The 27933-nt window shown below is 35.3% G+C and overlaps 5 protein-coding genes across 7 annotated transcripts; 3 read left to right on the top strand and 2 right to left on the bottom strand.

Annotated features, from left to right (window-relative positions):
* Nucleotides 1–85: 85 nt before the first annotated feature.
* Nucleotides 86–5148, top strand: LOC145626351 (uncharacterized). Its single transcript, XM_081678776.1, has 9 exons — nt 86–537; nt 1063–1125; nt 1210–1305; nt 1855–1902; nt 2387–2458; nt 3159–3217; nt 3732–3819; nt 3902–4072; nt 4804–5148. Exons 1-8 carry the CDS (start codon nt 208–210, stop codon nt 4040–4042), a joined length of 897 nt encoding a protein of 298 aa, XP_081534902.1. The 5' UTR covers nt 86–207; the 3' UTR covers nt 4043–4072; nt 4804–5148.
* An 894-nt stretch (nt 5149–6042) lies between these two features.
* On the bottom strand, nt 6043–9401 carry LOC145628559 (calreticulin-3-like). Its single transcript, XM_081680888.1, has 14 exons — nt 9183–9401; nt 8922–9029; nt 8645–8837; nt 8184–8442; nt 8015–8071; nt 7859–7906; nt 7417–7503; nt 7270–7327; nt 7113–7180; nt 6894–6986; nt 6746–6802; nt 6544–6645; nt 6406–6441; nt 6043–6283 (listed from the first exon to the last, which is right to left on the bottom strand). The coding sequence occupies exons 1-14, from the start codon at nt 9319–9321 to the stop codon at nt 6272–6274; spliced, it is 1317 nt and encodes a 438-aa protein (XP_081537014.1). The 5' UTR covers nt 9322–9401; the 3' UTR covers nt 6043–6271.
* An 853-nt stretch (nt 9402–10254) lies between these two features.
* On the bottom strand, nt 10255–14334 carry LOC145628560 (acyl carrier protein 2, mitochondrial-like). Its single transcript, XM_081680889.1, has 2 exons — nt 14002–14334; nt 10255–10743 (listed from the first exon to the last, which is right to left on the bottom strand). Exons 1-2 carry the CDS (start codon nt 14209–14211, stop codon nt 10567–10569), a joined length of 387 nt encoding a protein of 128 aa, XP_081537015.1. The 5' UTR covers nt 14212–14334; the 3' UTR covers nt 10255–10566.
* A 1579-nt stretch (nt 14335–15913) lies between these two features.
* LOC145626350 (grpE protein homolog 1, mitochondrial-like) lies at nt 15914–20899 on the top strand. 3 transcript variants are annotated; one of them, XM_081678774.1, is made up of 6 exons: nt 15914–16168; nt 19072–19213; nt 19349–19545; nt 19630–19797; nt 20362–20490; nt 20647–20899. In XM_081678774.1, the coding sequence occupies exons 1-6, from the start codon at nt 16016–16018 to the stop codon at nt 20731–20733; spliced, it is 876 nt and encodes a 291-aa protein (XP_081534900.1). In that variant the 5' UTR covers nt 15914–16015; the 3' UTR covers nt 20734–20899. The 3 variants fall into 3 exon arrangements, with proteins under 3 accessions (XP_081534900.1, XP_081534898.1, XP_081534899.1); XM_081678773.1 differs by having other exon boundaries at nt 15915–16168; nt 19072–19264; XM_081678772.1 differs by having other exon boundaries at nt 19072–19545.
* A 1097-nt stretch (nt 20900–21996) lies between these two features.
* LOC145626349 (uncharacterized) lies at nt 21997–27585 on the top strand. Its single transcript, XM_081678771.1, has 12 exons — nt 21997–22132; nt 22215–22267; nt 22354–22387; nt 22913–23011; nt 23096–23244; nt 23794–23832; nt 23959–24051; nt 24168–24266; nt 24501–24575; nt 25591–25674; nt 26438–26503; nt 27130–27585. Exons 1-12 carry the CDS (start codon nt 22063–22065, stop codon nt 27214–27216), a joined length of 948 nt encoding a protein of 315 aa, XP_081534897.1. The 5' UTR covers nt 21997–22062; the 3' UTR covers nt 27217–27585.
* The last annotated feature ends 348 nt before the right edge of the window (nt 27586–27933 follow it).

Here is a 27933-nt window from a genome sequence, read left to right as displayed (position 1 = left end):
CGACATGACTTTTTACAGTATGATAGCCGTGGTATCATTTTATTATTTCCGTTTACATCATTGTCTTTGTGGCCCGCACCTCTCGGCCCGCCATCCCACGTCTAATCAACAACCCCTCTCTCCGGCAACATCAAACCACCCCTTTATACACAACAAGAAACTCTCTCACTTCTCACCTCCCCTGCTCTCCCACGACAACCAGCAACAATGAGGACTTCACTCTCCTTCTTCCTCCTACTCACCCTCTCATTCTCTCTCCTCTTTTCTCAATCTCTCTCCTTTCAATCTGACGAACTTCTTCTCGAAGACGATGAATTCGAAGGAATTTCAAAGCAACAATCATCTGAACTCCCACGATCCTCCACTCCTTCTCCTCCTACCACCGCTGCTACACCCACCACAACAAGGCGGAGATCGTCGGATTCTGATATTGATTCTAAGCTTCAATTCAATGTTGAACATGCTTTCGGAGATTCCCAATTCTCCCATGCTGGAACTTTCTCTGCTCGTCTTAAATCCTGGTCTCATGGTGGTCAGGTCAGTTCACTGTTTTTGATTCAGACCCATTAATTTGATTTTTCTGGGTATTTTTGAATTGATTTTTTGATGCAATCTGGGTTTTTTGGGTGGAGGAAATTGAATCCGAATTACGGGGGTTTTGTGGGGTTTGATGGGTTAGAGGAAGATGAATTTGATCATAATTTCTAGGGTTTTGAGGATTGTATTAAGAATTTAGATTGAATTTAAATCTATAAATTGATCCTTTTGAGCAAATCTGGAATTTAATGTTTAATTAACTAAAGAAGCAGTATTGTTATTCTAGCTTTGGTAGAATGTTGACTTTGAGGGTCTGTAATGGTGAAAAACTGGATTTGTAACTGAAAATACTCTGGATTTTGTAGAATTTTGTTTTATTCTTAGAAAATAAGTTCATATACCAATGCAATTAACACAATGGCCAAGTTCTTATTGCAAGTTCGAGATCAAAATGTATAAAGAAATCCTAGTTCTCGAAGCTTCATAGCAATATGGTTGGTTGACATTATATTTTGATGGTAACAGACTTTAACCAAATTGCGGTTGTCAAGGAGCACCTTGACAGACTCAGAGCAGGAGAAATTCAAGGTGAAAATTGATACCTAGCTTGTGCTCATTCTATACTTGTCCTTAATAGCTTATCTTATGGTTTTGATGTATCTATATGTATAGGAACTGTTGCAAACAGATGATTTTTATAAAATAAGACTTCCATCCAATGTCTTGAGTCCTCCAGGGAGGAATTATACTGTTTCAGCTGTAAAGGCGGTAAGCTGCATTAAGTTAGTTCCTTGTTATATCCCTTGCGAGTCTTGCTTTACTAAGGCTGATGTCCTTAGTCTTTGATGGTCATGGTTAAAGAGAGTGGTCAGTAACTTTAATTACCTTTGTTTGTTACACCGATTCTTTGGGTTAGGTCATTATTTCATGTGATTTTGCAGTAGTATATATTTTTATTATTGAGCTTATGTTTCCATGTTAGTTTATCTATTTGGAATATTAGAAAGTTTCCACCTTGTAAACAGGGCCATCCCTTAACGGATCTCATTAATTCTTGTGTATTGTTGTCTTTGTTATTATGTTTTGCTATCCTTAGTTTCTGTGCTTATGTATTGGAAGTCGTGTTGTACTTGATTGGTGCTGATTGTAAGATTATTAAGGATACCTGCTACAACTTATATTATGTAAGGGTTGCTTGATTTTTCCAGTCCAAATCTGAGAATGTCAGTAAAGTTCATGCTGCTGAGTGCCAGGCGTTTTTTGCTTTTATGCAATTGTTTTTCTTTCTATGCTTAGTCTATTGCTCTTCTGATGCAGAGATGTATTGCTAGGGAGGCTTTGGATGAACACTTTGTCATACACATGGTATGAATCTACTTATATTCATCTGATTTTCTTGTTAACTTTGTCAAGTGATGCTTGTGTTGTAATCATAGTTTTCTGCTGATTAATTTTTGCTACTTTCTGTAATGTATACTTCCTCCGTTTTCTTTTACTTGCAATGCACTTTTTGGAGATGATCCGAGAAGGTAAAACAAACCAATCTATTAAAATAATTTAACCCCAAAAATAGGGAATAGTTAGGTACTATGTGTAATAATTAAGTTGATTTATTAGTTAGTGAATATCATCTAATCTCTTTGTTAAATGTGTGCCACGAGGCTGTGTTGTAATACAAGAAATTGAAGTATAGTTTTTTTTTGACATTTTCCTATCCTGCTTGTGTTGTCTGCACTCTGCAATTTTACTCAAAAAAAAAATTTGTATTCTTCCAGTATATGTAGTTTGTTCATGGTCTATGCTCACAAGTAATTAAATTGAGCGTCTTTCATATATATTTGGTCTGCAGGAAGGAGTTAACATATTGGCTGTCAACTATGGTTCTTTTGGGGCATGCCCATATCCTCGGCAGCTAAAATTTGTAAGTTAATTCTTTTTTTTTCCTTATCCTGTTTGTTAGTTTATATTTTTTCTCTATTCTGCCTTTTTTTTTTTTATATTGTTCCTGGTGTTGGTTTTTTTTTTTTTTTTTTTTTTGTTTTTTTGTTTTTTTGTTTTATTCCTCAAAGGTGTAAGCGTGTAATTTTTTGAATGAAAGTTAACTAATAAATACCCATAAACCACTCTACCCCTCCCTTTTTTCCCTGCATGTGGTGGTATAACTTACTCTTTCATTCACATGAACTTCAATGACCTATTTTTATGTACAATCAGTTTATTGCATTTTATATTCTAAGAGGAGCATTGCTTCAGTTTTGCAACTGTAGCAAGCTGGTGTTATTAGCCATGTTACATGCCTTTTAAGAGATTCCCAGAATGCTCACTGAATAAGGCCTTGTTCTTCTCAACTTATTTCTGTGTAATTTAACTTCTTTTTGCTTAACTAGATTCATTGAATATATTTAGTCGAGGAGAACAAAGCGCATTTTTTTCTTTCTTTCTTGTTGGCTACTTTGTGATCTACAAGTTGCTTTTTGACTTTGTCTTTGAAGAACAAGTTGTGTAGAGTTTTTCCCAAGCCTACTTGCTTGTATCTACTCAGGCACAGCTAGTTATATATTCTTCCCTCTCTAATTCTTTTTTGACAAGCAACTGAATTCTAGATGTTAATGATTTTTCAGCCTTCCAAATGGTCTTTCAACTCACATTCTGTGTTGAAATACAGCGAACTGGCTCCAAGGTATGCCTATTTATTGCTCTCTTGTACTAGCTCCTATTCCTGGTTTAAAAGTCAAGCAGTTGGGGTCCTGGGACAAAGATTTGAATATAGGTTTAATTAATATAATTAATTTTATTAAGCTTCCCCCTAACCCACACACACATAAAAAAATGCAGAAAAGGTGTACGGTGTTTTGTTGCTTACTAATAAGTGATACAATGCTAGGGATAAGGTATAAGGTATTTTGTTGCTTATTAATAAGTCATTGCCCGTCAATTGTTTCTTATCATAAGCTCTTTCTTTGTGTTCATGGCATGGTTACTTTGCATAATTATTGGCAAAGAGAGTAAGAAGTATGGGGTAGCAATCAGAAAAAAAAAAAACTGCTAGTGAGTTTTCATGTCAGGAATTTCTTTGATCCAAATAATCGATCCTAGATCATGTTAACAAACCTCTGTGAATTCCTTTATATCTTTTGCTCAATACTTACTGCTCTGCCTCTTGCATATGCTCAATGCTGTCCTTTGTTCAACAGAACTCCTGTTTTTATTGAAGAGACTCCTGAGGAGACTGCAGAGGCTGAGGCAATGAATCAACCAGAGAAATCCTTTTGGGCGAAATATGTGAGTGATTATTTGAAAAAGACTAGCCTTCCTTCCTGGTTAATACTTTTTGACCAAATATTCTTGAAATCTTTTGTTGCAGTGGATGTATTTGATCCCTCTAGGGCTGATGATTATGAATGGTATGACACAAGCTTTGAACGTGCCAGAGGAGGCCACTGGCCAAGCAGGAGGAGGGCAACAACCAGGAAGGGCTCCAAATGCAGCTGTACGAAGAAGATAGTCTATTATTGGAAGCTACTGATTACTTTAGGTTTCTTAAATCTTATTCCTAATTTTTTTTAATCACATATCAGCTTAACAGCTGTGATATAGGGCTAACATTCTTTTGGGAATGGTTTAGTAGTGTATATGTTTAGTCCTTTACGTACTTGTACTGTTCATGAACTATATACATTACCAGCATTTTTAGTCAATCAAAAGTCTCACTTGATTGTTAGTTCATGCGCATTGGGGCATGTATATTAGGGAAAGCTGGTATATTTACCTTCTGTGTTATCATGCACAATATGGTTGTCACCTTACCTTGATCTACATGTTCTAGTAGTCTGCCTAAGGCATTAAATTAGCTGTTTTAGGAACCTTTGAAAGTATATTTACCTTGTTGGATATTATCATATGCTACTATGCAGAATTTTGTAAATAAGAATATCATACGTAGGCCCTATTTTCTGAATTTCCAATTTTTTACAATCAATCTAGGAAAGTCTTTTAGTGTGCAAAAATTTGTTTGGTGATGGATAGAAACAACACTACACTCTAGTATAATAATAAAAACTCGGTTTAGTAAGACTCGATAGAATTGAATAGGGCCTTGGTTATGAAAATATGCAATTATTTCGGACCAACTACCTTAACTCAACTTTAGTGATACTGATGTCTTCAGTTTCGAGGTTTACTAGAACCCTATGAGCCCAAATTTTAACTCATGATATCAATTTTTTTTTTTTACAAGTAATAACTATTTGGTATTTTCTTCTGCAGCTGTAATGGGCTTATGTGGTGCAACTAATCATTAACCAAGTTCCTTGAAGAAATCAGGAGGCTTTTGTCAAAGGCCCTCAAGTTTTGTTAAAAAGCATATAGTCGATATAGACATATTTATGTCATTGGAAGTGTGAATTCCGAGTCACATCAAAATTTGATTACTATGTGCATTTAGCCTTAGGAAGGACATCAATATGGCTCAAATTCTATATGGTGATTATGTTTTGATTGTGACTTTAGGTTCCATTTTAGCACTTGGCCTTTGTAACTTGGACCAAATTCGACTTGGTACTTCATAATTGTTTAGTCAATGAATTTTGTTTGCTCATTCAAGTCTTTCTTCTTTGCTTAATTTTTTATGATGCTAATTCTTGTCAAAGAATTTTCCTTGCAAATTTACAATTGATATATGTATGCATTGAATGGAATGGTTGGCTCATTCGGTAGTTAGGATCATTGGCGCTCCACATCCTACCGTCGTGGGATTGACTCTTCATCTCAAAGGGATCGGAGTTATTGTGTACATTCCAAAAGTCTTATTACAAGTGAGATTTGCAAGTTCACAAGATTTGCTAGTTGACAGCAATAAATTTGGAGTTTTTAATTAAGCTAGTTTTATTAGGTTTGACCTATTTCAGTGAAGCATTCTAATAAATCAAGTTTAAATAAAATAAAAACTAGAATAGACCCGGTCTACAATAAGTTATTGTAGACCCAACCTTCTAGTATACTGTATACCATACGAATGTGATTATATCATACGAAAATGTGATTATATTATTACAAAAGTGATTATATCATCTTGAAACTGTTATGTAAATATATCGCTCAAAAACTAAATTTATCATTATAAAAAGTATCAAATAGTAAATTACATCATTCAAAAGATGATTTTTAAATTTTATCATCCTAAAGATAATTATATAATCTCATTAAATGGTTTAATATGAGATCAAAATATGACTCACAAAAAGATAATTATATCATCTAAAGAAGTGATTATATCATCCAGAATGTGATTATATTATTTGAAAGTGTCAAATTTTGGGTCTACAATAATTTATTGTAGACCGGGTCCATACAAGACCAATTAAAAAATTACTCCCCTTTCTCAAAGTTGATCCAGAGTATTATATAAATGTCGTCACACCACCACTAAACTTATCTAAACTAATTCCATGAAATAGAAATCAGACCTCAATAAGGTAAATAGCTTGTCCAAAAAAAAAAGAGAACTGGAACTAATGTATAATATATATATATATGCAGTTCAAAACGGAAATATTTCATTTATGAATAGCTTCAGGTATCTATTTCTAAGAAGAATATCTCAAAACCCATAAATGTTTAGGTGAACTGGAACTAATATATCAGCCTTTGACAGGAAATATGACGACGAACAGATGATGGAACAAAATCGCGCTCAAAAAGCCACTGTGTGATGCAAAATACTCTTGTACAGCCCTTACAATTCATCCTGCAAAAACCATAATTCCACATTTTAGTTGTTTGTTTGGTATGACAAAAATTCTACTAACTTGTATATGACTGATTATCAAACAAGGTATGCATAAACAGCCACTGTTAATAATTGCTTACATGATAATCATCATCAAGATAGTCACGGCGATGATGCTGCAACAAGAACAAACAGTGTCAGCTATTAAACCGAATATGATCAGCAGGGACAGCAGAGAGTTCTGAAACTGAACAAACTTTAAAATGATGCATTCATACCCGTCTGTAACGCTCTCTGTGGCGATCCTTGTGTCGTGGATGTCGATCATAACCCCTTTCTCTTCTCCTTCTTTCACCTTCTTCTCTTGCTCTTCGAGATTCCTGCAGAGAGTACACAGAAAATCATGAAATTATTGTTTAGCATGATTTCAAAGCCGATAATGCTGGAAATAAAAATAATAGAGAATGGATCATTTCGCACCTCCTCCTCTTGCGCTTTTCTCACTTTCTCTGCTTCTTCAAGCGCCTCCTTCTCAATCTAGCATGGTAATGAACAGGATGAACAACATTTAGGTGCTGTCAATTCAGATAATTATTAAAGTGTATGTGCATTCATCTTAAACAAATACCTCTCTATTGGCAAAAACTTCATCAACTACTTGTTTTGCATATTCCGGATCATCACATATTAAAATGTTGTCAAACACTGATCCTGCTTTTACCTGCATTCAGAATGCACGTCACTAAAGCCCCGTTCTCTTCAACTTATTGTTAAACGAACTAATTTTAATAGAAATTTTGCTCGATTTTTACTCATCATTAAGACAGTTGATGGGTTAGTTTCCTACCTGCCAGACTTCTATACCCACATACTTGATAGGCTTCAGTACATAAAGATCAGGATCATCTTCAAACTCTGAAAACAACAAAATGTCTCATTAAATCTCATTGTCTTGTGGCTGTATTTCGAAATACGAGCTTATTGAAACTAAGGTTTGATTATACCTGGATTGTCAATCCATGGAGTCTTCCACTTTCCTTTGTAGTTGGGGTTCTTGATTCTCTAGTAAAAAGAACAAATTTTCAGAGCTGATTGAGTAAGAATGAAACACTATATCATAGCTAATATGCAGTCTAATTGAGTTAGTTTACCCTTTTCTTCCATGGCCCCCTGTATTCCGGGTTTGGTATTCTTGGAGGTTTCCATAAGCCATCCTCATCCTCATCCCAATTAGGGGGCTGTCCAAACACGAAACACAAACGAGACAAGATTTGTTATTCAGTTTTCGATTTCAATTATAACCAAACTTTGTTTGACCATTACCAAGAGGACATTAGCAAAATTCAAGACATTAGATGTTACTCTAGACAGATTTGTCTGATTACCAATATATCATTATATGACTCAAACAGAACTCTATCCAAATGATCCGTTTGCCACCTCTACCTACTTCGCTTAATGTAAATTGGATATAAGAGACAATATTGACTTGTTCAACATTTTAATTGGTCCCAAATATGCTGTAATTGCCCTACATATGCTTTTTTTAGACACTCCCACATAAAGAAAAAAGGTGTTAAACAGTCAAGTCACCTGTTTGGCATTCGGGTCAGGAATTTCGGATGGTATTGAATCATAACCCTGCAATTCAGTCATGATCATGTAATAATACAATTGATTAGCTTACAATAGTAACAGTTGCATAATACAGAAAATACTACAGTTTAAAGAGAAATGAAATCATTGTACCTCAGGTTTGACATGATTAGGATCATCAATATATTCTTTTTCTTCCCAATCAGCAGGCTACAAAAGTTAAAAGCAACACAGTTGTCTTAGAAAATGATGAATAATTTTTAAGTGTTATAATCCAGTCTTGTGCAATATTCATACAATGAAATCCTGATAAATTTCTGACCTTTTTAGCTTTGACATCCTTGATCTTTCGCGGAGGAAGGATATCCCAATCCGTGTAAAGACTTCCTGAGTCTCTCTCTCGATTGTCAACAAGGAGGCTGTAAGTAGCATCTGGCCGAAGTATGAATGTATAGAAATGTGTTAACTTGTCTGTTTCGCATTGCAGGTCCTTCTTTACAGGATAGTTTTGGCCTTGGTATGATAAGATAAGATGAAGCTTTTTTGTATCTGAACCACAAATGTCTGGTCCAAACATCAAACTGCCAAGAAAACAAAATTTCCAACTTATTATTCAAACTTCAAATATAATCATAAAGCTTTCATATATAGGTTATGTAATGTATGCTACATGATTTTTTTAGCTTGAACTTGAAAAAGATTTTGATCAGAACATAATATGACCCGACTCTAATGACCTTATTCCACCTCTAATAACCGGATGATTGATGTGTGAGGGCAAACCTGTAAGGAGTATCTCCACCAAATTTCTTCTGATTGACAAATCCAGATAGAAGCTTTATATAACCACCACCACATTCGATGTCCTGTTCGAATTTGATGGAATACTGAAGGACCAATGTTCTGTTCTTGTTGGTGAATTCTGGTATCTTTGCAGATATGGCAGAATGCTTTGCATCAATTGAAGTCTGAATACCTGCCAAACAAAAAAAAAAAATTCTTGGTATAAATGATGTTTTATGTTTAGTACTGTAGTTTTCAATGGCATGTAGATACCTACCTTTATCATCAGGATCAGCAGCCCATCTTCCTGCTGTATGTTTGAATGTGCCTGCTTTTCCCTCGCTTCGTTTCCAGTCTGATACCACCCACCTGCTCTTCCAACCATCTGCACATACAATCCGAAAGTTAAATTTAGACTCGAATACATCGAACACAGCAGCATAATAACAAAAGTAAAGCCCCTGTGCATGGACTCCTAGCTCATTGTGCATGTCTGCATGATCAATATAAGTTCAAGTGAAATGTAAAAAGAGAGTACCTTCAAATCGCTCTTCGAATATAACTTCTGAGAGTGCTGGATGGATAAAACATAACAACTGTAATACAAGCAGCAGAGAAAGTAGTAGTGATGGAAGCTCAAGTTTCGAAGGCGTTACGCCAAACCAAGCCATTGGCATACTGCTAGTGTTGTTGCTGCTGGTGGTGTGCAGCAAGAATAGCTAGTTATAGGAAATATATAATGGAAATGGCTCAAATTTGGCTTGTATTTACAGTCTTACCATTTGGCCTTCTTTTTTTTAGTAGGGTCCTAAACTATTTAGGAATATAACCAATGAGAATTGATGGAAATATTGCGGCAACCAATGAATTTAAGTCTCCACATCGTGTGGGGTTCTTGAGTTTCTTTCAAGTTGTATTCACATACTAATTCAAAGTGGAAATTTTCATGACAAATTTTACTATTATTCACATACTAATACAAAGTGGAAATTTCCCTAACAAATTTTATTACTATCTTCGTTACTTTTTAGTTAATATTATTTGTGAAACATAAAAAATTACTTTGTTGTAATTAAAAAGAAACGGAGGTAATAGATATCAGTAAAAGAGTTCATGATTTAAGAACTTTATTATAAAACAATCCAATAAGGCTATGACGTTGTTGCCATATTTTGTTTGATTTTATGCTACACATGTTATCGATTTTCCTATTGTTTAGAAACACTTCATAAGAGCGGTATTGAAATTCAACTAAAATATTTCTCTATGCAATAATCATATCAATATCTGCTTTCAAAGACGTTGAATTTCTAGGATACAAGAGGAGAGTTAAATGACTGTTTTAGTTGTGAAATTACCCATCAAATGCAAACGAATATTTTTCATAGACTAAGACGAGAAGACTTGGGGCGACTTCTATTAGAATAGTCTACTTCAAAGTCTTCCCATAAAATCTTGACCTCTGAAGTATATAGCGGGGAAAAGGAAGCAACACGGCAAGCTGATAGAGATTTCAAAGAAATTTCAAAGTTGGAGGCTAACAAAGTGACAATGGACCACCAGAATAAATTATTAGCAGCAGCAGTGTTAAAACATGAGTTAATTGAGAATAACATAACAACGCATGAATAAAAAGTCGATTATTACCTTGTTCAAGATGTACAACAATTATTCTAAACTCTTGGCGGAATGATACCACTGTAACACCGGCCTTGCAAAAATGGTCTCCAAATACAAGAATCACAAACGTAAAATGCAACAATAATGTATTTGGATAAGGGGGAAAAGACCACCTCAAGTTTAAGAGGGTATGACAAACACGTTAAATTGTTTAAAAGTGAAAGAACAGCCCTAAATATTTTCTAAAGCAATATCCATATCAAACCAGAGAGCAAAGAAAAAGGGCCCTCAAAACTCTCCATCTATTTTGCCTGAGGGTGAGATGCAATGAAGTCAACTGCCATATTGATGGAGTTGATCTTGTCTGCTTCATTGTCTGGAATCTCAAAGCGAAATTCTTCTTCAAGAGCCATCACAATTTCAACAGAATCCAAACTATCAAGCCCAAGATCATTTTGGAAGTGTGCATTGGGAGTAACCTGAGGACATAAACAAGCATAAGCGATAAAATATAAGCAAAAATGCAAAACAAATCCTCCCATCCCAGTACAAGTCCTGATGTTGGAAGAGAGTCATGGACTCAAGGGCATAAGAACCTTAGGCATTAAGACCAAATTGAATGTAAGGAAAAGGCATTGTAAGACAAATTGCAAGTACAGCCAATATACAAATGCAGATATAAAGAGCAGAAGCAGGTGGTTGAGGACCTGAATCCAGAAAATATCTTAAGCAGGTTCAATCTCTAATACTCACTCTTTTGATACTCCAAAACATGCACAAATTCTTGTTCTTGATAAGAGTATTACCAATGTCCTAAAGACTGACTGACTTTGTTTTTTGTGTTAAGGCAGCCAATAGGTGCACTTTCTAAAGTATATCAGGTTGAATTTTGGACAACACGCTGGGTAGACATGGGCATTCGCATGTCCGACAAGCAAAGAAATAGATAAAGAACCACATCTGTTTCTTTATAAAAACAAGTGCTCACATACTAGCATTTTAATTCTAATAGTTGTAATATTTCCTTGCAATTAACAGGCTAGGCAATCAGCAGTATTAGCTGCCATATCTCACAACACGCATACATTCACTTGACATGGGCAGTGATGAAACTCAGGCGAAAAAGATAATACCAGCAGGGCATCGAGCATTTCCTCTAGATTAAGCTGAATGGCTTATTGGGCTAAAGATTTTCAGATGAAGACACCAGCATACCTTGTAAATGCTCCAAGCCTCCAATCCAGTGGATTACCAGAGAAAAAAGGAAGAATCACAATAGTAAGCAATATATCTGGATGTTTGTTGAAAAAGATCAAAAATAGCTATTGGGGAAAGGGATGGTAAGTGATAGGATGGAGGTTAGGATGGGAATTGGTTCACTGTAGAAGACAAGGAGCTACTGATGAGAGGAGCAGTATGAACCACTTGCATATAGTCATTAAAGGAGAGGAATAAGGAAGCCAATAGTAGGGATTTCTCTTACATCTAACCTAGGCAAGTATCTTGGTGTTCCATTAGACATATACAGTTGATAAAGTTCGGGATAGATTGAGTGGATGTAAAATCAACCAGCTTTCCTTGGCGGACCGAAATGACTGCCTGAGTAAGGGTGATTTGGCCCTACCTACATATATAATGCAAATGGTTAAGCTGCCAACATTGACTTGTGAAGAGATTGAAGCTCGCAGCAGATCTTTAACTGGGGGTATACGGATGAGAAGAAGCCCCATCTTGTTAAGTGGGAGAAGGTTTGCCAACCAAAGGCCAATGGGAGTTAAGGCATAGGGAGGATAAGTAATGGGGGTACAGGCATATAGGGAGGATGAGTCGGAACAATGAAGCAATTCTTATGAAGTTGGGATGGGGAATATTTACTCTTCCTAATGCGCTATGAATGAAGGTGTCACGTAGTAATACATGAGAAAGAAGGTTGGTGTTCCTCAGCCTGTGGCCAAATGTAGTAATTCACCTCTTTGGAAAGGAATTTGCAAGGTGTAGGATTATTAAATGCGCTGATACCTGAAAGCGGTGACTCAATCGAAAAGATAGGGATGAAGTGGGTAGTTGGCAATGGGTGGATTCTAAATTTATTTAAGGATTCATGGTGGATGGGAAAAACCCTTGGTAAAGCTATAGCTGCAATTCCTCAAGAGGACTTGACAAGATGCATAAATTTTTTTTTACAATATATACCAATAAGAGTACCTAACTAATTCTCAAGAAATATTATTTCTATAATCATCCCGCCTTACTTTATAGTCTTTTCCTTATAGAATAACTATTATCTAATTTGCTGAATGCTGATAATATGCACTATTCCAAATTGAGGACATGACTAACAGACTCCATTGCAAACTTGCAAAAACATATACCTCCAATCCCAAGATATATTACAAGTATGAATAATCAAATGCATTATGTGTGACCAAGTCTATCTATACGATTTCTCATAGTCCCTTTTTAAATGAAATAACACGCTAACAGCACGCGGAACAAATAGGAAAAGACCAAAATCAAAGAAACATAAGACCACTTACAACCAAATACCACAAAACACATAACAGTCATGGAGTCACCCATAGCCATGCTGCTAAACAAGCAAATGGATATGGTTAAAAGTGAAATGGGGAAGATGGGTAGTCATGTGGGACAATTTTAAAATTATTGTAAGCAATAGAATTACATCCTTCATTCTTAAGTCCTAATGCCAGAACAACCAACAAATAACACCCACATACAAAAAACATAATTATCATTCATAGCTCTGAGGGATGGTCAAGGGTAAACGTATATGCCAATCCAGCAATATGACATCCTAATAGAAATGAAATTTGTTAAAACACAGTGATACTGATATAATTCTTAAGACAAGCAATAGAAAAGTGAAAATGTTCCAGACTACAACATACATAGGGAAAAAAACCGAAACTAAATATGCTGGTCCTATACTCCTATGAGAAGGCTACATACAGGGCATCACATGCTTGACCATCTGGACAGCTCAATTATATATGATAAAGATTGTGCAATTCCCAAGTCTCATACACCCACCCCTGGCACCCTAGGACAGTGATGGACTGATGGTGTGGCGCAGTTGGGGGGAAGCTCTCTAAATCACTAACTCGTGTAAGCAAACATACACAGCATGTCCCAAGCGAGTGGAAAGATATTTGGAGCCTACACATTCATCAATTGCCCCGAAAAGTACTTCACCGAGATCACACAGCGAAACATAAACTAATGCACCTGCCTCCTATTCCACTTAGGATTCCAGCTTCTAAGAGAACAATTATTTCTTCTACTCTACTAGTTCCACATGAATGTGAACCAACAATCATCAAAATACACACAGAACACTTTCGATTTCATACCCAGTTATCAAAATTGACCCTGATTCTAATTTATAAGCAATTTAAACTCCCATTTCGGTGCGTATCGATGAAAATCATTTCGTCAACTCTTTACGATGGACACATTTAGGCAAGATCTCTAATTTAAAATTATTCAAAATCAACAACAAAATTAAAATTAATTGGAAAACCCTAATTGGTTTATTCGAAATCCAAATAACCAAAAATCAACACAATAAGATACAAATCCATATAAGTTGAATCAATTTGACCTAATTTACAAACATAAACAATCTAAATCAACAACATTTTAACCAATCAATCGAAATAGTCAAGATCGAGAACTCAAATTAGAAATCAGCAGATAGATAATAAAAATGAAAAAACCTTAGAAGGGTCAACTTTCTGGAAGTTCTTAACGACAGTAATGACACGATCAGCGACCTCGGATTTGTCGAGGAAAGAACCTCGTACCTCATCGGAAAAATGGCGGCGAGAGAAGAGTGAATTGAAGGAAGATGAAATGGAAGGGTTTTGAGCGAGAGGTCTAACTGGAAGCCTCATGTACTTCAAAATTGCACTGCGAGCAGCCGCCATTGTTGATGGATGAGAGAGAAAGCGAGAAATGGAGGTGCGATGATGGTGGGTTTGCGGAGGGTTTTGTGGCTTCTTCTAGGTTCGGGTGTTCGACTCTTTGCCTTTGGTCTCTACTTTCTAAGAGTATATCATTCACTTTCCTCTTATGCTTATATTCACTTATTCACTGCGGGCACTTTTGTGAACAACTATCCATTAACATGTCCCTCATAAACGGTTAAATTAAGGGTATATTCAATTCGGCTTAATTTTAGTTCAATTTAGCTTAAATTCAATTCAATTCAACTTAATTTAGGTTCATTTTATTTCATCTCCAATCAGAGTTCAGATCAACTCATAGTAATTTCCTTCTCTCATAAAATTTTCATTTCAGCCTCATTCAGTTCAATTCATTTCAGCTTTAATCAATTCGGTTCAGTTCACTTCAGCTCTAATCAGTTCAGTTCAGTTCAGCTTAGCTTAGTAAATGTGAACAAGCCCTAAACGAAAATTGTTAGTGGGTAATGTTATACATAGGGGGTATTTGCCAATTGGCTTTTCGCCTAACTTTTAGCTTTTTAGTTTGGTCAAACAGCCAAAAAAATATGTTTAGGAAATAGCTTTTAAGTTGGCTTTTTTGCCAAAAGCTAATAAGAGTAGCTTTTTTCTATTGGCTTTTGGCTTGTTAGCCCACTTTATCACTAATAAAGTGCTAACAGCCATAAATAATTTTACCAAACACTTTTGTAAACGGTCATCTTAAACAACTACCTTAAAAAGTCAATCCATACAACTAATGTTTCCAACTAGTCAGTCAAACAAGCCAACCACCGATTGCAAAACAACCCTAGAGTTTTTGCATATTTGGGGTAATTGTTTACAAAACAAAATAAATAAAAAACGGGTATTTGTTCACAAAACTGCTCATCTTGAATAGTTTCTGACAAATGTTCCTAATTAATTTATTGGTAGCCACTAGTCCACTACCACTTCACATTCCTCAATGTAAGCCACAAATCTTCAAATCGAAACATTTTTCTTTTCACCCTCGTTCATAATAGTTGCTAGCTTTGAGCATAGTCGGGGTATGGTTTAATCTATAATATTGGAATATGACGAACTTCAGACCATTTGAACTTAAAAAACTAACCTGAATCGACTAAAAATATAAATAACGAACTTCACACCATTGGAACTTAAAAAACATAATCTGAATCGACTAAAAATCTATCAAGACACTTCCTTATGCAAGTCTCTCGTGAATTCCCTATGTGTCACGAGACCGAAATTTCAAATCTCTCAACCCACAAGGCCACAATCATCAATAACCCTTTGAAAAATATCCATAAACCTTTTTTCCCTTGGGACACCCCGCCATCTTTTCAACCATGGAAACAATCAAGTCTCCAAACATGACACATGATATTAAACTCTCCGATTTCAAACAAAACATCAAACACCTAATGAGATGTTTATTTTCGTGCTCTGGCCACCTATACACCCCTATTAAGCTCTCCACACCAAATTATTGCTACGATCGCAAGTGGGAGTTGTGACTTATTTTCAAACCTTCTAAACCCTTCCAAAAACCCTCCCAAATCACAACTCCCACGTATCCAAATCAAAATATTCTCAATCAACTCCCAAAACGACGAGCATTAACCTACTTCACCCCAATCCGACGCCGTTTCGAACCCCTCTCTTGACTCTTTAGCTTCTTCTCCAAGAACCTTCTTCAACCTTGACACAATTTCTTCCTTCTTCCTCAATTCATCAACCTCCATTTCTTTCTCTCTCTAGATTTCTCCATCACAAACCACTGAAAATGTCGCTAACTAGGGTTTTGGGAAGAGCGTCGAGAACTACGCTTTCCCAATGTCGGGCCTACTTTCTCTCTCCTCCTCCTCTTCATCAACTCAATTCCCCCTTTTCTGTCCTATGTAATCGATTTCACTCTCTTCCCCACGTTTCCAGCAAGGTAATTTACCGCCATTTTTGCTGAATATTTGTCCTTTTTTTTTTTTTTTTGGTTAATTGTTTTAGCTATTATCAGGTTTCATTTTGTTCAGCAGGGTTTTGCTAGGGTTTAAGGAATTACGCTAGATTCTTTGAATTCAACTTAGTTAGTTGTTATTTGTATGCATATTTTGCTTAATTATGAATTGCAAGAGCAACAATATTGTATTGAAATGTCAATTTTGAAATTTTAGAACTGATTTCTTATTCTGCGATCAGTGATTTGAGTAAATTTTTTTGATATTATAACTCTTATTTTGCCGTTTTTCGCCTGCTTGTTGCTCTATATCATTGGTTTTTGCCTGGGAAGTTTAAGGCTTCAGTTATTTATCAATTTGGAGCAAAATTTTATGAAGATTGGTCCCATACCGCGGTAAAATTTTGGGTTTAGATATTAGTAATGTACTTCATATTGTTTAGGATATGCTGATTGATTAGAAAATCTCGAAATAGCAAATCGTTAGCTAAAACTCCATCCATCCCTCTTTGATAGGCTATATTTGGGTAGAGGTCGTGTTGGGTGATATTCTTTCGACATGTCTTAAATGTTTTTGATGATACATACAATTTTTGAGAGCAAGGAACTTACTATAATATTATGGATCAAGTCTTTAAATAAAGTAAGAGAACCATTTATATGAGCATTTTCATAATTTAACTAGAAGATATGCGGCCTAAATGTGGCCTATTAAAGTGGGATGGAGGGAGTACTAGTTAGGCTTTGTTTGGTTCAATATTAGTAAAGGAAAAGAAGAGAAAGGAAGGGAGGGGGTAAAAGGGAAGTAAGAGGGAAAAAAAAAATTATTTTCCAATGTTTGGGTTGATGAAAGGAAACAAAGGGAAGAGAAAGGAAAATTGATTTACAACTTCCATTTTTCTATTTACATTTTAATTCCTCCAATGGGAGGAAATGAAAGCTAAAAATTTGTAAAGAGGCTTTCCTCCCACTCCCTTTACTTTCCTTTAAATTCTCGTGTCATTTATCAAACCAAACATGAGAATATATTAAAACATTTTCCCTTCTTTTCTTTTCCAGCCAAATCCCTTCAACTAAAAGGGCCTTAATGCACTAGGCAAAGTTTAGTGATTAGAATTTAACTTTCATCTCTTTATCTTGCTCTTGTTAAGTGTTGGGGCTAGTAGGTTGCCAAATAATGATGCATATTAATTTGTGGCCTGTATTGTAGGCCGTAATCTGGTGGCTGTTTTTGTGCAATTATCAAGGGAAGTTTAGTGAGATTGTCCACGGTACCCTCATGTTTTATATGGATACTTATATTTCATCACCACCCATTACTACTTTAGAAGTGGTATTGAGTGGTAGTGGAAAATTATCAAGAAAAACTTGTTGGGGACAGAGTTGCATTACCACGAACCATGATATCGGACTTCTCTTGCAAAAAATACGCTACCCATTACCATTACTTTTTTTTTTTCCCCTTTCTTTTTTTTTTCCCCTTTTTTTACATGGTCATAATTGCTTTTGTGACCGGGAATTTTGGGATCCTTTATTTTATTGACAAATTATTTTTCTTTCTTGTTGACATCCCGCCTTTTATTGCTACCTAGTAATGAATAATATAGTGGAGTTGCTGAGTTGATAATTCTTTGATCAAACTTGGCTACTAGTATCATGGATTTGGGCATCTTAAGCGCAGAATGGAGCTTGTTTTGGGTTATTACTTGGAAGGGGGAATACATAGTTATACATTAAGGTCATAAAGGATATGTTTACTAGGGAAATTGAAAATCTTCGTTATTGAGGGAAAATATTCCCCAGATTGCCAGAAGGTAGTGAATAATCCAGTTGGGTTGCTGCGGTGATTCTTTTTTGACCAAAGTTGGTTTTAATGTTATAGATTTGCTAATAATACTCTACATTCTTAGCTTACCCTCTGCTTTACTTTTTGTTCTTCAATGTAAGTTTGTGTGCCTTGTGATAAGCATAATCATGTAAGGATCAGAATGACCTTTGTTCTCTTCCTTGCCCCTATGTCTTTTACGGTATTAAGTGTATCCAGAAGATGGGTGCCTGTGTTTTGAATTTCTTACAGGGTTGATAGCTGGGTTTTGGCTGGATTTTGTAGGATTGAAAACTCAAACATGAGTTATTACATGTTCAAAATGAGAGTGATTTTAGATTAGCCGCTTAAAGTTGTTTTCAGTTATTTGCCAAAGTATTTTCTACTCCCTTGTTATTTGCCATCAAACAGTTTAAGTATTGAGCGTCTGACATTCCCTTCTAAAGTGGAAGTTGTTATTTCTCTTAAGATATCTTACCTTGTTAAGAATTTTAACGCCTTTCATCACCATTCATACATCTATAATATAACTGTAGATTGCATTTTTTGGGGAATTCATTGTGGAGGCGTGACTACTACCTGTGTTCCAGCCTTTCTTGTTTCAAAATTTTGTATATTACTTAAGTAACAATACATTCTTTACTAATGAATTCAACTTGAGAGCTTTTAAGTTTTTGGAATCTCTTCAAAGAGGTTTTTTCTCAATTATCATTAAAATCTGTGGTGGCCTGTAGAGTTGTATACTTGTAGATTATGTTCATATGGTGCTGCCATGAGAATTGGATTTTAGGTGTCCATGTATGATCATAGTGCTACTGCTATCTGATTCAGTGATTTGTACATGTGAAGTCTGCTTCTCCTATCCCTAACACCATTGTAGCTAGTTTTTACAGTGAGAATTGAGGGATTTAACACTTTATGTCTGATATGGACCTTACTAAACGCACATTGATGGTGAATTTACATATTTACTTTTGTTTTTTGAAATGCATGGTAATCTTGTCTTTGGCTCTCTATACATATTTTAATTACGAAATAAAGCTGTTTTGTATGTTTTGGCTAGGCATCTCCTTTGCCAAATGGACTATGTAGTATTGTTGCTTTCCCACATCGTGGAATGTCAACCATTGCATCTCCTGAACAAGAGCAGGGGATACCTGCTGAGAAAGGAGATAATGGTGGTGCTGATGGTGCAAAGCAATCAGGTGAGGGATTTAATGCAGACAGTGAGACTTCTGCACAAAGTCAGGAAAAAGGTTCTACTTCAGAATCACAACCTACGTCTCAGTCTGTCAAAAGACGGAGTCGAGGCACTAAAAGAACTGCCTTTTCTGATTCAGATTCCGAGGAAGACATGGATGACCTTTCCAAAGAAGATCTGGTAAAACTTGTGCTGGAGAAGGAGAAAACCCTGGAGAACAAACAAAAAGAGTTTGCTGAATTTAAAGACAAATTTCTTCGTAGTTATGCCGAATTAGAGAATTTAATGGAAAGAACACGTCGCGATGCAGAGAACTCAAAGAAATTTGCAGTGCAGGTTTGTGTCTATGATTCGGATACTTCATTTCCTCTAGTAGCACTTCTGAAACACTTTGTGACTCATTGTGTGTTCATACTGCAGAGTTTTGCAAAGAATCTACTAGATGTTGCAGACAACCTTGGCAGAGCAGCTTCTGTTACCAGAGAGAGTGTCAATAAAATCGATGTCTCTCAGGATAATGTTGGAGCAATGCCACTTTTGAAAACCCTGCTGGAAGGTGTAGAAATGACAGAAAAGCAGCTTGCTGAGGTAATATTTCCAACATACACTAACACTTTGTTTGGATAGGAAGAAATGGAAGGAAAAGAAGAGAAGAGAAATGGAGGGGGACAAAATCTCTTGTTTGGGTAAAAGATTGGGGGAAGGAAGGGGAAGGAGAGGGAGGGATCCATTTTCCCTTTCTTTATAATAACCATAATCTCTCCAAAATTGGAGAGATTTGGAGGGAAAATGGAGCTCACCTCCCCCTCCCTTTCTTTTCCCTTCCCTTCCTCCATTTTCCCTCCCCTTCTTTCTTCTTTGCTATCCAAACAAAGCGTTTAATTTATTGTAGTCACCACCTAGTTAATTGAATTTTATTCTATGATTTCCACCTCCCCTCCTCCTCCTATCATCTTAGTTTAAATTTTACCTGTGTACTTGTAATTTTTATAATGCTGACTTTGTTGAATGTACTGTTATTATGTTTCTCCTCTTGCCACATATAGTTTTGGTAAATCTGATCTTGATCGCATGATTGTATGAATTCAATTAATTTTGGTGTCCACTTCACTTGTACATATTATACTCTTGCTAAGAGAGCATTATTTTCAGGTTTTCAGAAAAGCTGGTGTTGAGAAATATGAATCTATCGATGAGCAATTTGATCCTAACAGGCATAATGCTGTGTTTCAAGTTCCTGACAATTCTAAGCCTCCTGGTACTGTTGCTGTTGTCCTCAAGGTAATGTCCAGTGCTCTGATCTAGAAATAATTTATGAACGTTAGTTGATGTGATGTAATTCCTTGGTTCTTAGGAAGTAATACATTTAGCTCCTACTCGTATCTGTATCAGCCTGCCTTGATTATCTGTGAAGTAAATTATTTTTGGCATATGCAGGCGGGCTACACGCTTAACAACAGGATCATACGACCAGCTGAAGTTGGTGTTACAATTGCTGTAGAAAATAATGAGGCCAACTCTTGAAGCTCAGAATGACTCAGCCGAGCCCCTTCATTATACTTGAGAATTTTGTCAATGCTTGCGATTGTCTAATATTACAACACTTTTCTGACACTAGGTTAGCATAGTTGCCTCCGTGGTGCTATTTTTTGTCTCCTTCCCTTGAAATTTGTTGCAATTACAACATAAATGAGCTTCAAAGCAACATTTTCGCTCTACTTTGTAATTTATGAAGTGATCGCAGGTTAAGTTTACTAAAGACTTTCAGGATAATCTTCAGGATGTTGAGTCTGAAAAGGTCAATTATTAGAACCTAATTAAGGTCAATTATTATCACCAAAAGTTAGCAGGGGCTCCAATTTACCCCTAACATAACTCTAATTTCATTTCTTCATCTCTCTTCATCTACTGTACTGTATTTGAGATGAGAGAACTTTAACTACGATTATGAAGAATTTTGATAATTACTCCGTACAAGATAAGCGTATATGTGTGAGATCTTATTAAGTTTTCTTTCTTTCAAAATATCAGATTTTAATATTTTTAAATAATGCGTAAGTGAAAAATCAATACTTAAATATATCAATTGAAAACTGTACAAAATGACAACTAAGCCAAATAAAATGAAACGAACAGATTATATAATACTCCGTACCATTCAAAAAAAAAAAAAAAAAAGAGTACACAATAATATATTACTGTACTTTAAATAACAGAAGGATTTTTCACAAGTTTAAAATTCATATTATAAGTTTGATAATTGGGGGAAATGGGCCTAAAAATTTATAAAACAAGTTTTCTAACCATAGACTCCAATTTGATCCAATAATAACTTACAAATTTTAGTATTGACCTGGTTTAATGCAATATAATTTGAAACTTTTTGTTTTCTTTTAATCGCAACAAAAAGAATTATTTATGACATACAAAAAATTCATTTATTACAACTACGTAGTAAAAAAAATGATAACAATACTGTACGTCTGTACTTGTAATAAGAATAGTGATTTATATATATTCTTAGGTCCATAAGGCCAAAAAATTGCAGATTATTGCCCAAATAAATGAGGCCCAAAAAATATGGTTTGGTTCGGTTTTTTGTCATGAAACTGAAATAAATATGGTTTGATTTGGTTCGGTTTCTAAAGTAAAGTGGTGCGGTGTGGTTTCAAAAATACAGAAACCAAATTAAAGTGGTTCAGTTTCGGTTCGGTCAAAAAACCAAACCGAAAACCGAACTTTCACCCTATATATAGCCCATATTTTTAGTACCAAGCTATTTGGATATTGATTAGGACGTTCACTAAAACTGTAGAAAGGCAGGAGTGTGTTCGAGTTCGTTAGAGCGCAAAAATGCTCTCTCTCTATATCCTCTTTCCTATTCTGGTGATCCTATATATCATCAAATTCGCCGTTATTGATGGTAATTCTTCTTCGTTAGTCCCAAATTATGCTATGAATCTCTTAATTTCCGGTTTAATTTTGTTCAAATTCACTCTTTGCAGCTGATTTCACCCTATATTCGAAGAAACTTAAACGCCAGGAATTCGAAGATAAGGTAATTGTTTGTTTTCAATTGGGTTGTGAATTTGTATTGCACATTTTGTTAGATTAGTGTAATTTTGATTGGATTCCATTGTTTAGGTTGTTTGGATTACTGGAGCTAGCCGCGGAATTGGTATGTGATCAATTTTGATTTATTTGATTGATATTCATCGAAATTTGGAGTATTAAATTATTTGAAGTTTGTTGAAATGATGTGTATGATTTGAATAGCAAGTTTGAACTCTTGATTTGTTGATATTGTATTAGTTTATTTATTGTGATTCCAGATTAGAGTTGAATTGATTGTTTGATCACAAACTCTAGAATGATTTTATCTCACTCTAAATAATCTATAACAATGCCAAAAATCTTTCTATGTATGACTAGTATGAGCAACTATTCGGGTTGAAGTATCGTACGAGTATCACGAGTTAGCTTATTGCAAGACCATCTTACCCATAATTCCATTAGTTGTTATTGGATTGATTGATCATTGTTATGTTTTAAAGTGCTCTTATTAGATTACGGTACATTATTTGGTCGTATCTCCAACAATTACTGCCCTAATCTGAAATAAATGTTTGACCATTATCCATGAGAAAGAGGAGGATAGGAAAATGTAAAGGCCCTAACATCCATCCCCAATGTGATTTTGAAGGGGAGGTTCTTGCTAAACAGTTTGCAAGCTTAGGGGCGAAACTTATATTGTCTGCACGAAATGAAGCTGAATTGGAGCGTGTCAAAAGCCAACTTAGCGGTATACTTCTAACACTTATTTTGTGGTATCAATAAATATGAACTTATTATATATGTTCTATCAGTTCTTCTAATTCTGTTTTAGGTAAGCATGCCCCAAACGAGGTCAAGATTTTACCCCTTGATTTGGCATCTGGAGAGGAATCCCTCAAGGAGGCTGTAGAAAAAGCAGAAGCCTTCTTCCCCGGTATTGGTGTTGATTACATGATTCACAATGCTGCCTATGAACGTCCTGTATGTAGTAGTTAGTGTTGATACTTGAAACTGTCTTTTATATGCTTTTGAAAATGAGGTATCTCAGATAAATGAATATATATATATATATATATATATATATATATATATATATATATATATATATATATATATATATATATATATATATATATATATATATATATATATATATATATATATATATATATATATGCTAAGTCAATACTATTTTCGAAACTAGTATGGATGACTGATAATGCCTTAGATAAATTCTCAATCTGTAAAAATTATAAGAACTACTATATTCAGTTGAAACTCTATCTTGAAAACACCACTTAGTGTTTCATAAAGTGCAGCTTGGAAAAGTGTATTGGTTGAACCTACCTTTTCTCAATATCCTAATTAGAAATAATGCTGAAGGGTAGTTTTTATTCTGTAATTATTAGACTACCCCCATCACCCCTTAGAATACAGTATTTACCTTATGCTACTTTGTAATACAGAATTTATATATGCCCTTATATATTTCATTTTATCTATAACCATGGTTTGGTTAAATCTTTGCAGAAAGCTGCAGCTGTAGATGTCACAGAAGAAAGCCTTAAGGTATTTTTGGTCAAACTATCACGAACAATCACAACCTTCCCAGCTTAGAACACATTGCTTCAAATAGTTCACTGTCATTGGGATATCTTCATTTTACAGAGCTGATTAATATGTTTATTCGTATAGGCTACATTCAATGTAAATGTTTTTGGGACAATCTCTTTGACCAGATTACTTGCTCCCTACATGCTAAAGAGGGGGAGGGGTCATTTTGTGGTGGTATGTACCTTAAAAATTTTATTATAATTTAAGAGTGGTACTTTACTTTCAAATCTCTCTAGAGGAGAGGAGTTTGTGACTTAGTGTACTAATCTGATTTAGTTTACATCTGCTAGATGAGTAGTGCTGCTGGGAAGACACCTGCACCAGGTCAAGCCATGTATTGTGCTTCTAAATTTGCCTTGAATGGGTACTTCCATTGCTTGCGCTCAGAGGTACTCCACGCTTCCTCAATCAAAAATCCACAGTTTATGTATTTTTTTATTTTTATTTTTTATTATAATTTTTTTAATCACAGAATCACAGTTTATATATTCAACCCCCAGAACTTTTTTCTTTTTTCCTTTTTTTTCCCCAAATGGTACATAATTTTTTTATGGGGTGATTATAGACTATTGCATTATCTCGATTTCTGAAGAACTTATAAATGTCTGGTTATGCACATGCAGCTATTTCAGAAAGGAATCAAGGTAACTGTTGTTTGCCCTGGTCCAATAGAGACATCAACAACTGTTTCTACTGAGGTCAGTGCTACTGTTCATTCTATGGTGCATTATATTATCATATTGTAGTTTTTTCATCTTTATTTTGATGTTTTCTCTTAGCACATATCATAAGTATATGTGATCACTTTTAGCCTTCTATTTGTATGCAAAATTAGCATGATTTCTGTTTTGTCGCTAAATATATTTAATTCCGTAATGAAAAAAATTATGAAACTTTATTAAAAAAATAAACATTAATATAAATCTAATAAGACCCCATTTTATATTTTTTTCCTTATTTATTAGCGTACATATAAGGTTAAAGGTTGGTAAAATCAGACAATTTGATACATCAGAAATAATAAGTTCAGATTAGATAGACAAAAATAAGGTGAAGTAAACATAGCCTAAGGGCCTGTTCTCATTCACTGAGCTTAGCTGAACTGAACTTATTGAAGCTGAACAGAACTGATTAGAGCTGAATTGAACTGAACTGAACTAATTAGAGCTGAATTGAATCGAACAGAATTGAATATTTTATAAGAGAAGGAAGTTAGGAGCTGAATTGAACTGAACTAAACTTTTTAGAGCTGAACTGAACTCAATTTATTAGAGCTGAACTGAACTGAAAATAATCGTATCAAAACAGGGCCTAAATCACCACAAGATGGATGGAACTATTGACCATACCGAATATGCTTGATGTGAGAATCAATTTATAATTTTGTATTTGCTCTTACTGCTACAAGGTCTACAACGGGTCAACAGCAGTGCTAGTGTGCCACCCCCATAAGGCAGACGGACAAATTAGTTAATCACTTTATTTGGTCTCTGTTCTAGTTTACAAATTGGTTAATTTGCAATTTTGCACACTGATTAATGCTTTTCTGTCTAACCTTTCTTGTTTTCCCCTAGCATTTTTTTAAAAATCAATGATTCAGTTAGCTATCATTAAATCGTTTGAAGTCACCTTGATCTTATTTCAAAGACTTTCGAGATTTCGTGTTGTCACCTAGCTTTGAATTTCATGGCTCTAACTTCTAAGTGGTCGCAGAAGCGTCTCTCTGCTGAAAGGTGTGCTAAACTCACAATAATTGCTGCTAGTCATGGTCTGAAGGAAGTTTGGATATCATATCAAGTAAGTTATTTTTTCTGTTTTCATTGAGTTTGGACTCAGTTATATTGTTTTTTACACCTCAAGATGTGAATGGTATTCAGTTGTGTAGCTGTGTTTGTCTTTACAAAGAATTATTGTACTGGATACTTTACTGTCCTTGAATACTTATCAAATATTGAAATCCCCTAATCAGTTAGTAATACTAGTGTATTGGTCTTAAGGTTACAAGTCCTAGGTACAGCAAGGTGGCCTTTTGCCTGACTCAATATCATTCAGTGTCGCATGACCCACCTCCTCTTCTCTGGGGGGACCTTATAGGGCAGTGGACTTAGGTTGCAGGGTTATTCATTTGACACGTGATAGATGGATCTAAATTTTGTTTGAAAGAGGAGACTCATAGAGTCATAGAAGATTAAATGTTTTTCTATAGGGCAAGATAGTTACACTTGCAATTAAAAGAGTGCAATATACATGCAGCTGGTGCCTTGAAAAGGCATCATGTGTCTGGTTTTATGTGGAAGACTGGAAACTAATAGTAAGAATACACTTGCATCCAGACCTTACTGTACTCTTATCATCTATTTTGGATCTACACTGAGCACCTTTTGACTTGTATAGTACATTGTACATATGTATCTTTCTTTGCAATAAGACCTAATTTTGTTTTTGCACAATAGATATCATTCTTTTGATTGATGTCACTCATGTTTCTTCCTCTCTTCAATTAATTGGACCTTTGTACATTGGTTTGGCTTGCATGCTAAATTTTCCTTTACTTTCTCAGCCCGTGCTTGGAGTGATGTATTTGGTGCAGTACATGCCAACAATTGGCTTTTGGCTCATGGATAAGGTATTGCTTTTTTCATTTTATGTCATTGGTTTCTCACATTGTCCTTTCTTTTTGTGGTCGTCCCTGCGACACTTGAGATGAGCTGATGGCTCAGTTGCTGGTTAAATTTTTGCGTACTATAATAATCCCGTAATTAAACTGCTGTGTTTATGACTCCCCCACACTAACACTAAGAATTTGTTCCATGTTTTTAAAGTAAACTGCAACATCCCTAATGATGTAGTCTCCCTACCTCAAAACAATGAGTGAACTTTCAGCTTTGTCCAAAGGTTCCATTTATCACTCTTTTAGACATTTGCATATTTTGACTTGTTAGAAATTACATCTGCAAGCCTTGCATGTCAAAAAGTTAGATCATTTCAAAGCTTGAGAGTTGAGAATAATATCTTATGTTTTCTGTTTGCATGTGGGATATTAGAAGGTGTGCATGTCATGCACTTGTAGATGTTGTAATAGAGATGATTCATAGCAATTGATTTAGTTTCCTTTCTACTCACTATGACTGTTGACTTAGCGTCTCTTTTTGGAGGCCGAGGACTCAGGAATTTTTATTTTCTTCCTTTCCCCTCTCCCCATTTCATGCTGCCATTTCCTAATTGCTGATCTGGCAATTTTGTCACTGCAAGATCGGTGCAAGACGAGTAGAAGCGACTGAAAAAAAAGGGAATATATATTCATTGGGATTGCTGTTTGGCAAGTCAAAGAAGGAATGAGTTTTTTGATTGAATCTGCGGACTGCACCATCTTTTGCTGGGGCTGCTAGATGAGAGGAGTCAGATTTTGGACTTGTTTATTTTGATTCAGTGTTAAAACATATGGTGGAACACTTTGGTTTCATGTACTGATGAACTTAACCAGTATCTCCATGCAATTTGTAAAGTAGACTTGAATGTCTGCATTAGCACCTTGTTAATACACATGGTACATGGCCTTGATAAGTTGGCCGATTGGCCATGCACTTATGTTAGGTTTATGAAACTCTATATCGTGTCTGCACGTATGATATAATTGAATCTCAAGACGGCCAACTAGTGCATCTGCATTGTTGGTATGGATGCTTACCTAAAGAGACTAAATATAAACTTGCTGTGCAATGTTGGGCGGCTGCCTAATTCGGAATTTTGTAGGGCAGTCTGAGGTTATGGGACTGGTGCACAACCATTTTATTCATTTGGAGAGTTGGAGCTGATACATGTGGGTTTGCTACGGCGTCTTTTTCATATTTCTAAAAATTATTGTCCAGATAACCTTAGTGTCTCTAGTGGGAATTAAACCTTCAGCTTGAGGAAGGTATAATCTTTACCACTAAACCAAGTTAAGAATCAATGTATCATACAATTGTATCACTTCATATTAGTTCACCAATTAATAAATCGTTGTCTAATTGTCTTGCATGATATGACGGAATCACTTCATATTAGTTCACCAAT

This window comes from Chenopodium album, chromosome 4, assembly GCF_948465745.1.
Source record: "Chenopodium album chromosome 4, dcCheAlbu1.1, whole genome shotgun sequence".
Classification (NCBI taxonomy): Eukaryota; Viridiplantae; Streptophyta; class Magnoliopsida; order Caryophyllales; family Amaranthaceae; genus Chenopodium; species Chenopodium album.
Note: the sequence above shows the minus strand (reverse complement) of the source record. Positions and strands in the feature narration are given on the sequence as shown.

Coding starts and splice junctions, on each gene's coding strand:
- LOC145626351 (XM_081678776.1), top strand. CDS start 208: ATGAGGACTTCACTCTCCTTCTTCCTCCTACTCACCCTCTCATTCTCT. Junction 1,306..1,854: donor CTGTTTCAGCTGTAAAGGCG/GTAAGCTGCATT, acceptor CTTCTGATGCAG/AGATGTATTGCTAGGGAGGC. Junction 2,459..3,158: donor ATCCTCGGCAGCTAAAATTT/GTAAGTTAATTC, acceptor ATGATTTTTCAG/CCTTCCAAATGGTCTTTCAA.
- LOC145628559 (XM_081680888.1), bottom strand. CDS start 9,321: ATGCCAATGGCTTGGTTTGGCGTAACGCCTTCGAAACTTGAGCTTCCA. Junction 8,443..8,644: donor GGTGGAGATACTCCTTACAG/GTTTGCCCTCAC, acceptor TTTTCTTGGCAG/TTTGATGTTTGGACCAGACA. Junction 7,181..7,269: donor TCCATGGATTGACAATCCAG/GTATAATCAAAC, acceptor TGTTGTTTTCAG/AGTTTGAAGATGATCCTGAT.
- LOC145628560 (XM_081680889.1), bottom strand. CDS start 14,211: ATGGCGGCTGCTCGCAGTGCAATTTTGAAGTACATGAGGCTTCCAGTT. Junction 10,744..14,001: donor AGAAAGTTGACCCTTCTAAG/GTTTTTTCATTT, acceptor TTATGTCCTCAG/GTTACTCCCAATGCACACTT.
- LOC145626350 (XM_081678772.1), top strand. CDS start 16,016: ATGTCGCTAACTAGGGTTTTGGGAAGAGCGTCGAGAACTACGCTTTCC. Junction 19,546..19,629: donor CAAAGAAATTTGCAGTGCAG/GTTTGTGTCTAT, acceptor TTCATACTGCAG/AGTTTTGCAAAGAATCTACT. Junction 19,798..20,361: donor CAGAAAAGCAGCTTGCTGAG/GTAATATTTCCA, acceptor CATTATTTTCAG/GTTTTCAGAAAAGCTGGTGT.
- LOC145626349 (XM_081678771.1), top strand. CDS start 22,063: ATGCTCTCTCTCTATATCCTCTTTCCTATTCTGGTGATCCTATATATC. Junction 22,133..22,214: donor CAAATTCGCCGTTATTGATG/GTAATTCTTCTT, acceptor CACTCTTTGCAG/CTGATTTCACCCTATATTCG. Junction 23,833..23,958: donor TCACAGAAGAAAGCCTTAAG/GTATTTTTGGTC, acceptor TTATTCGTATAG/GCTACATTCAATGTAAATGT.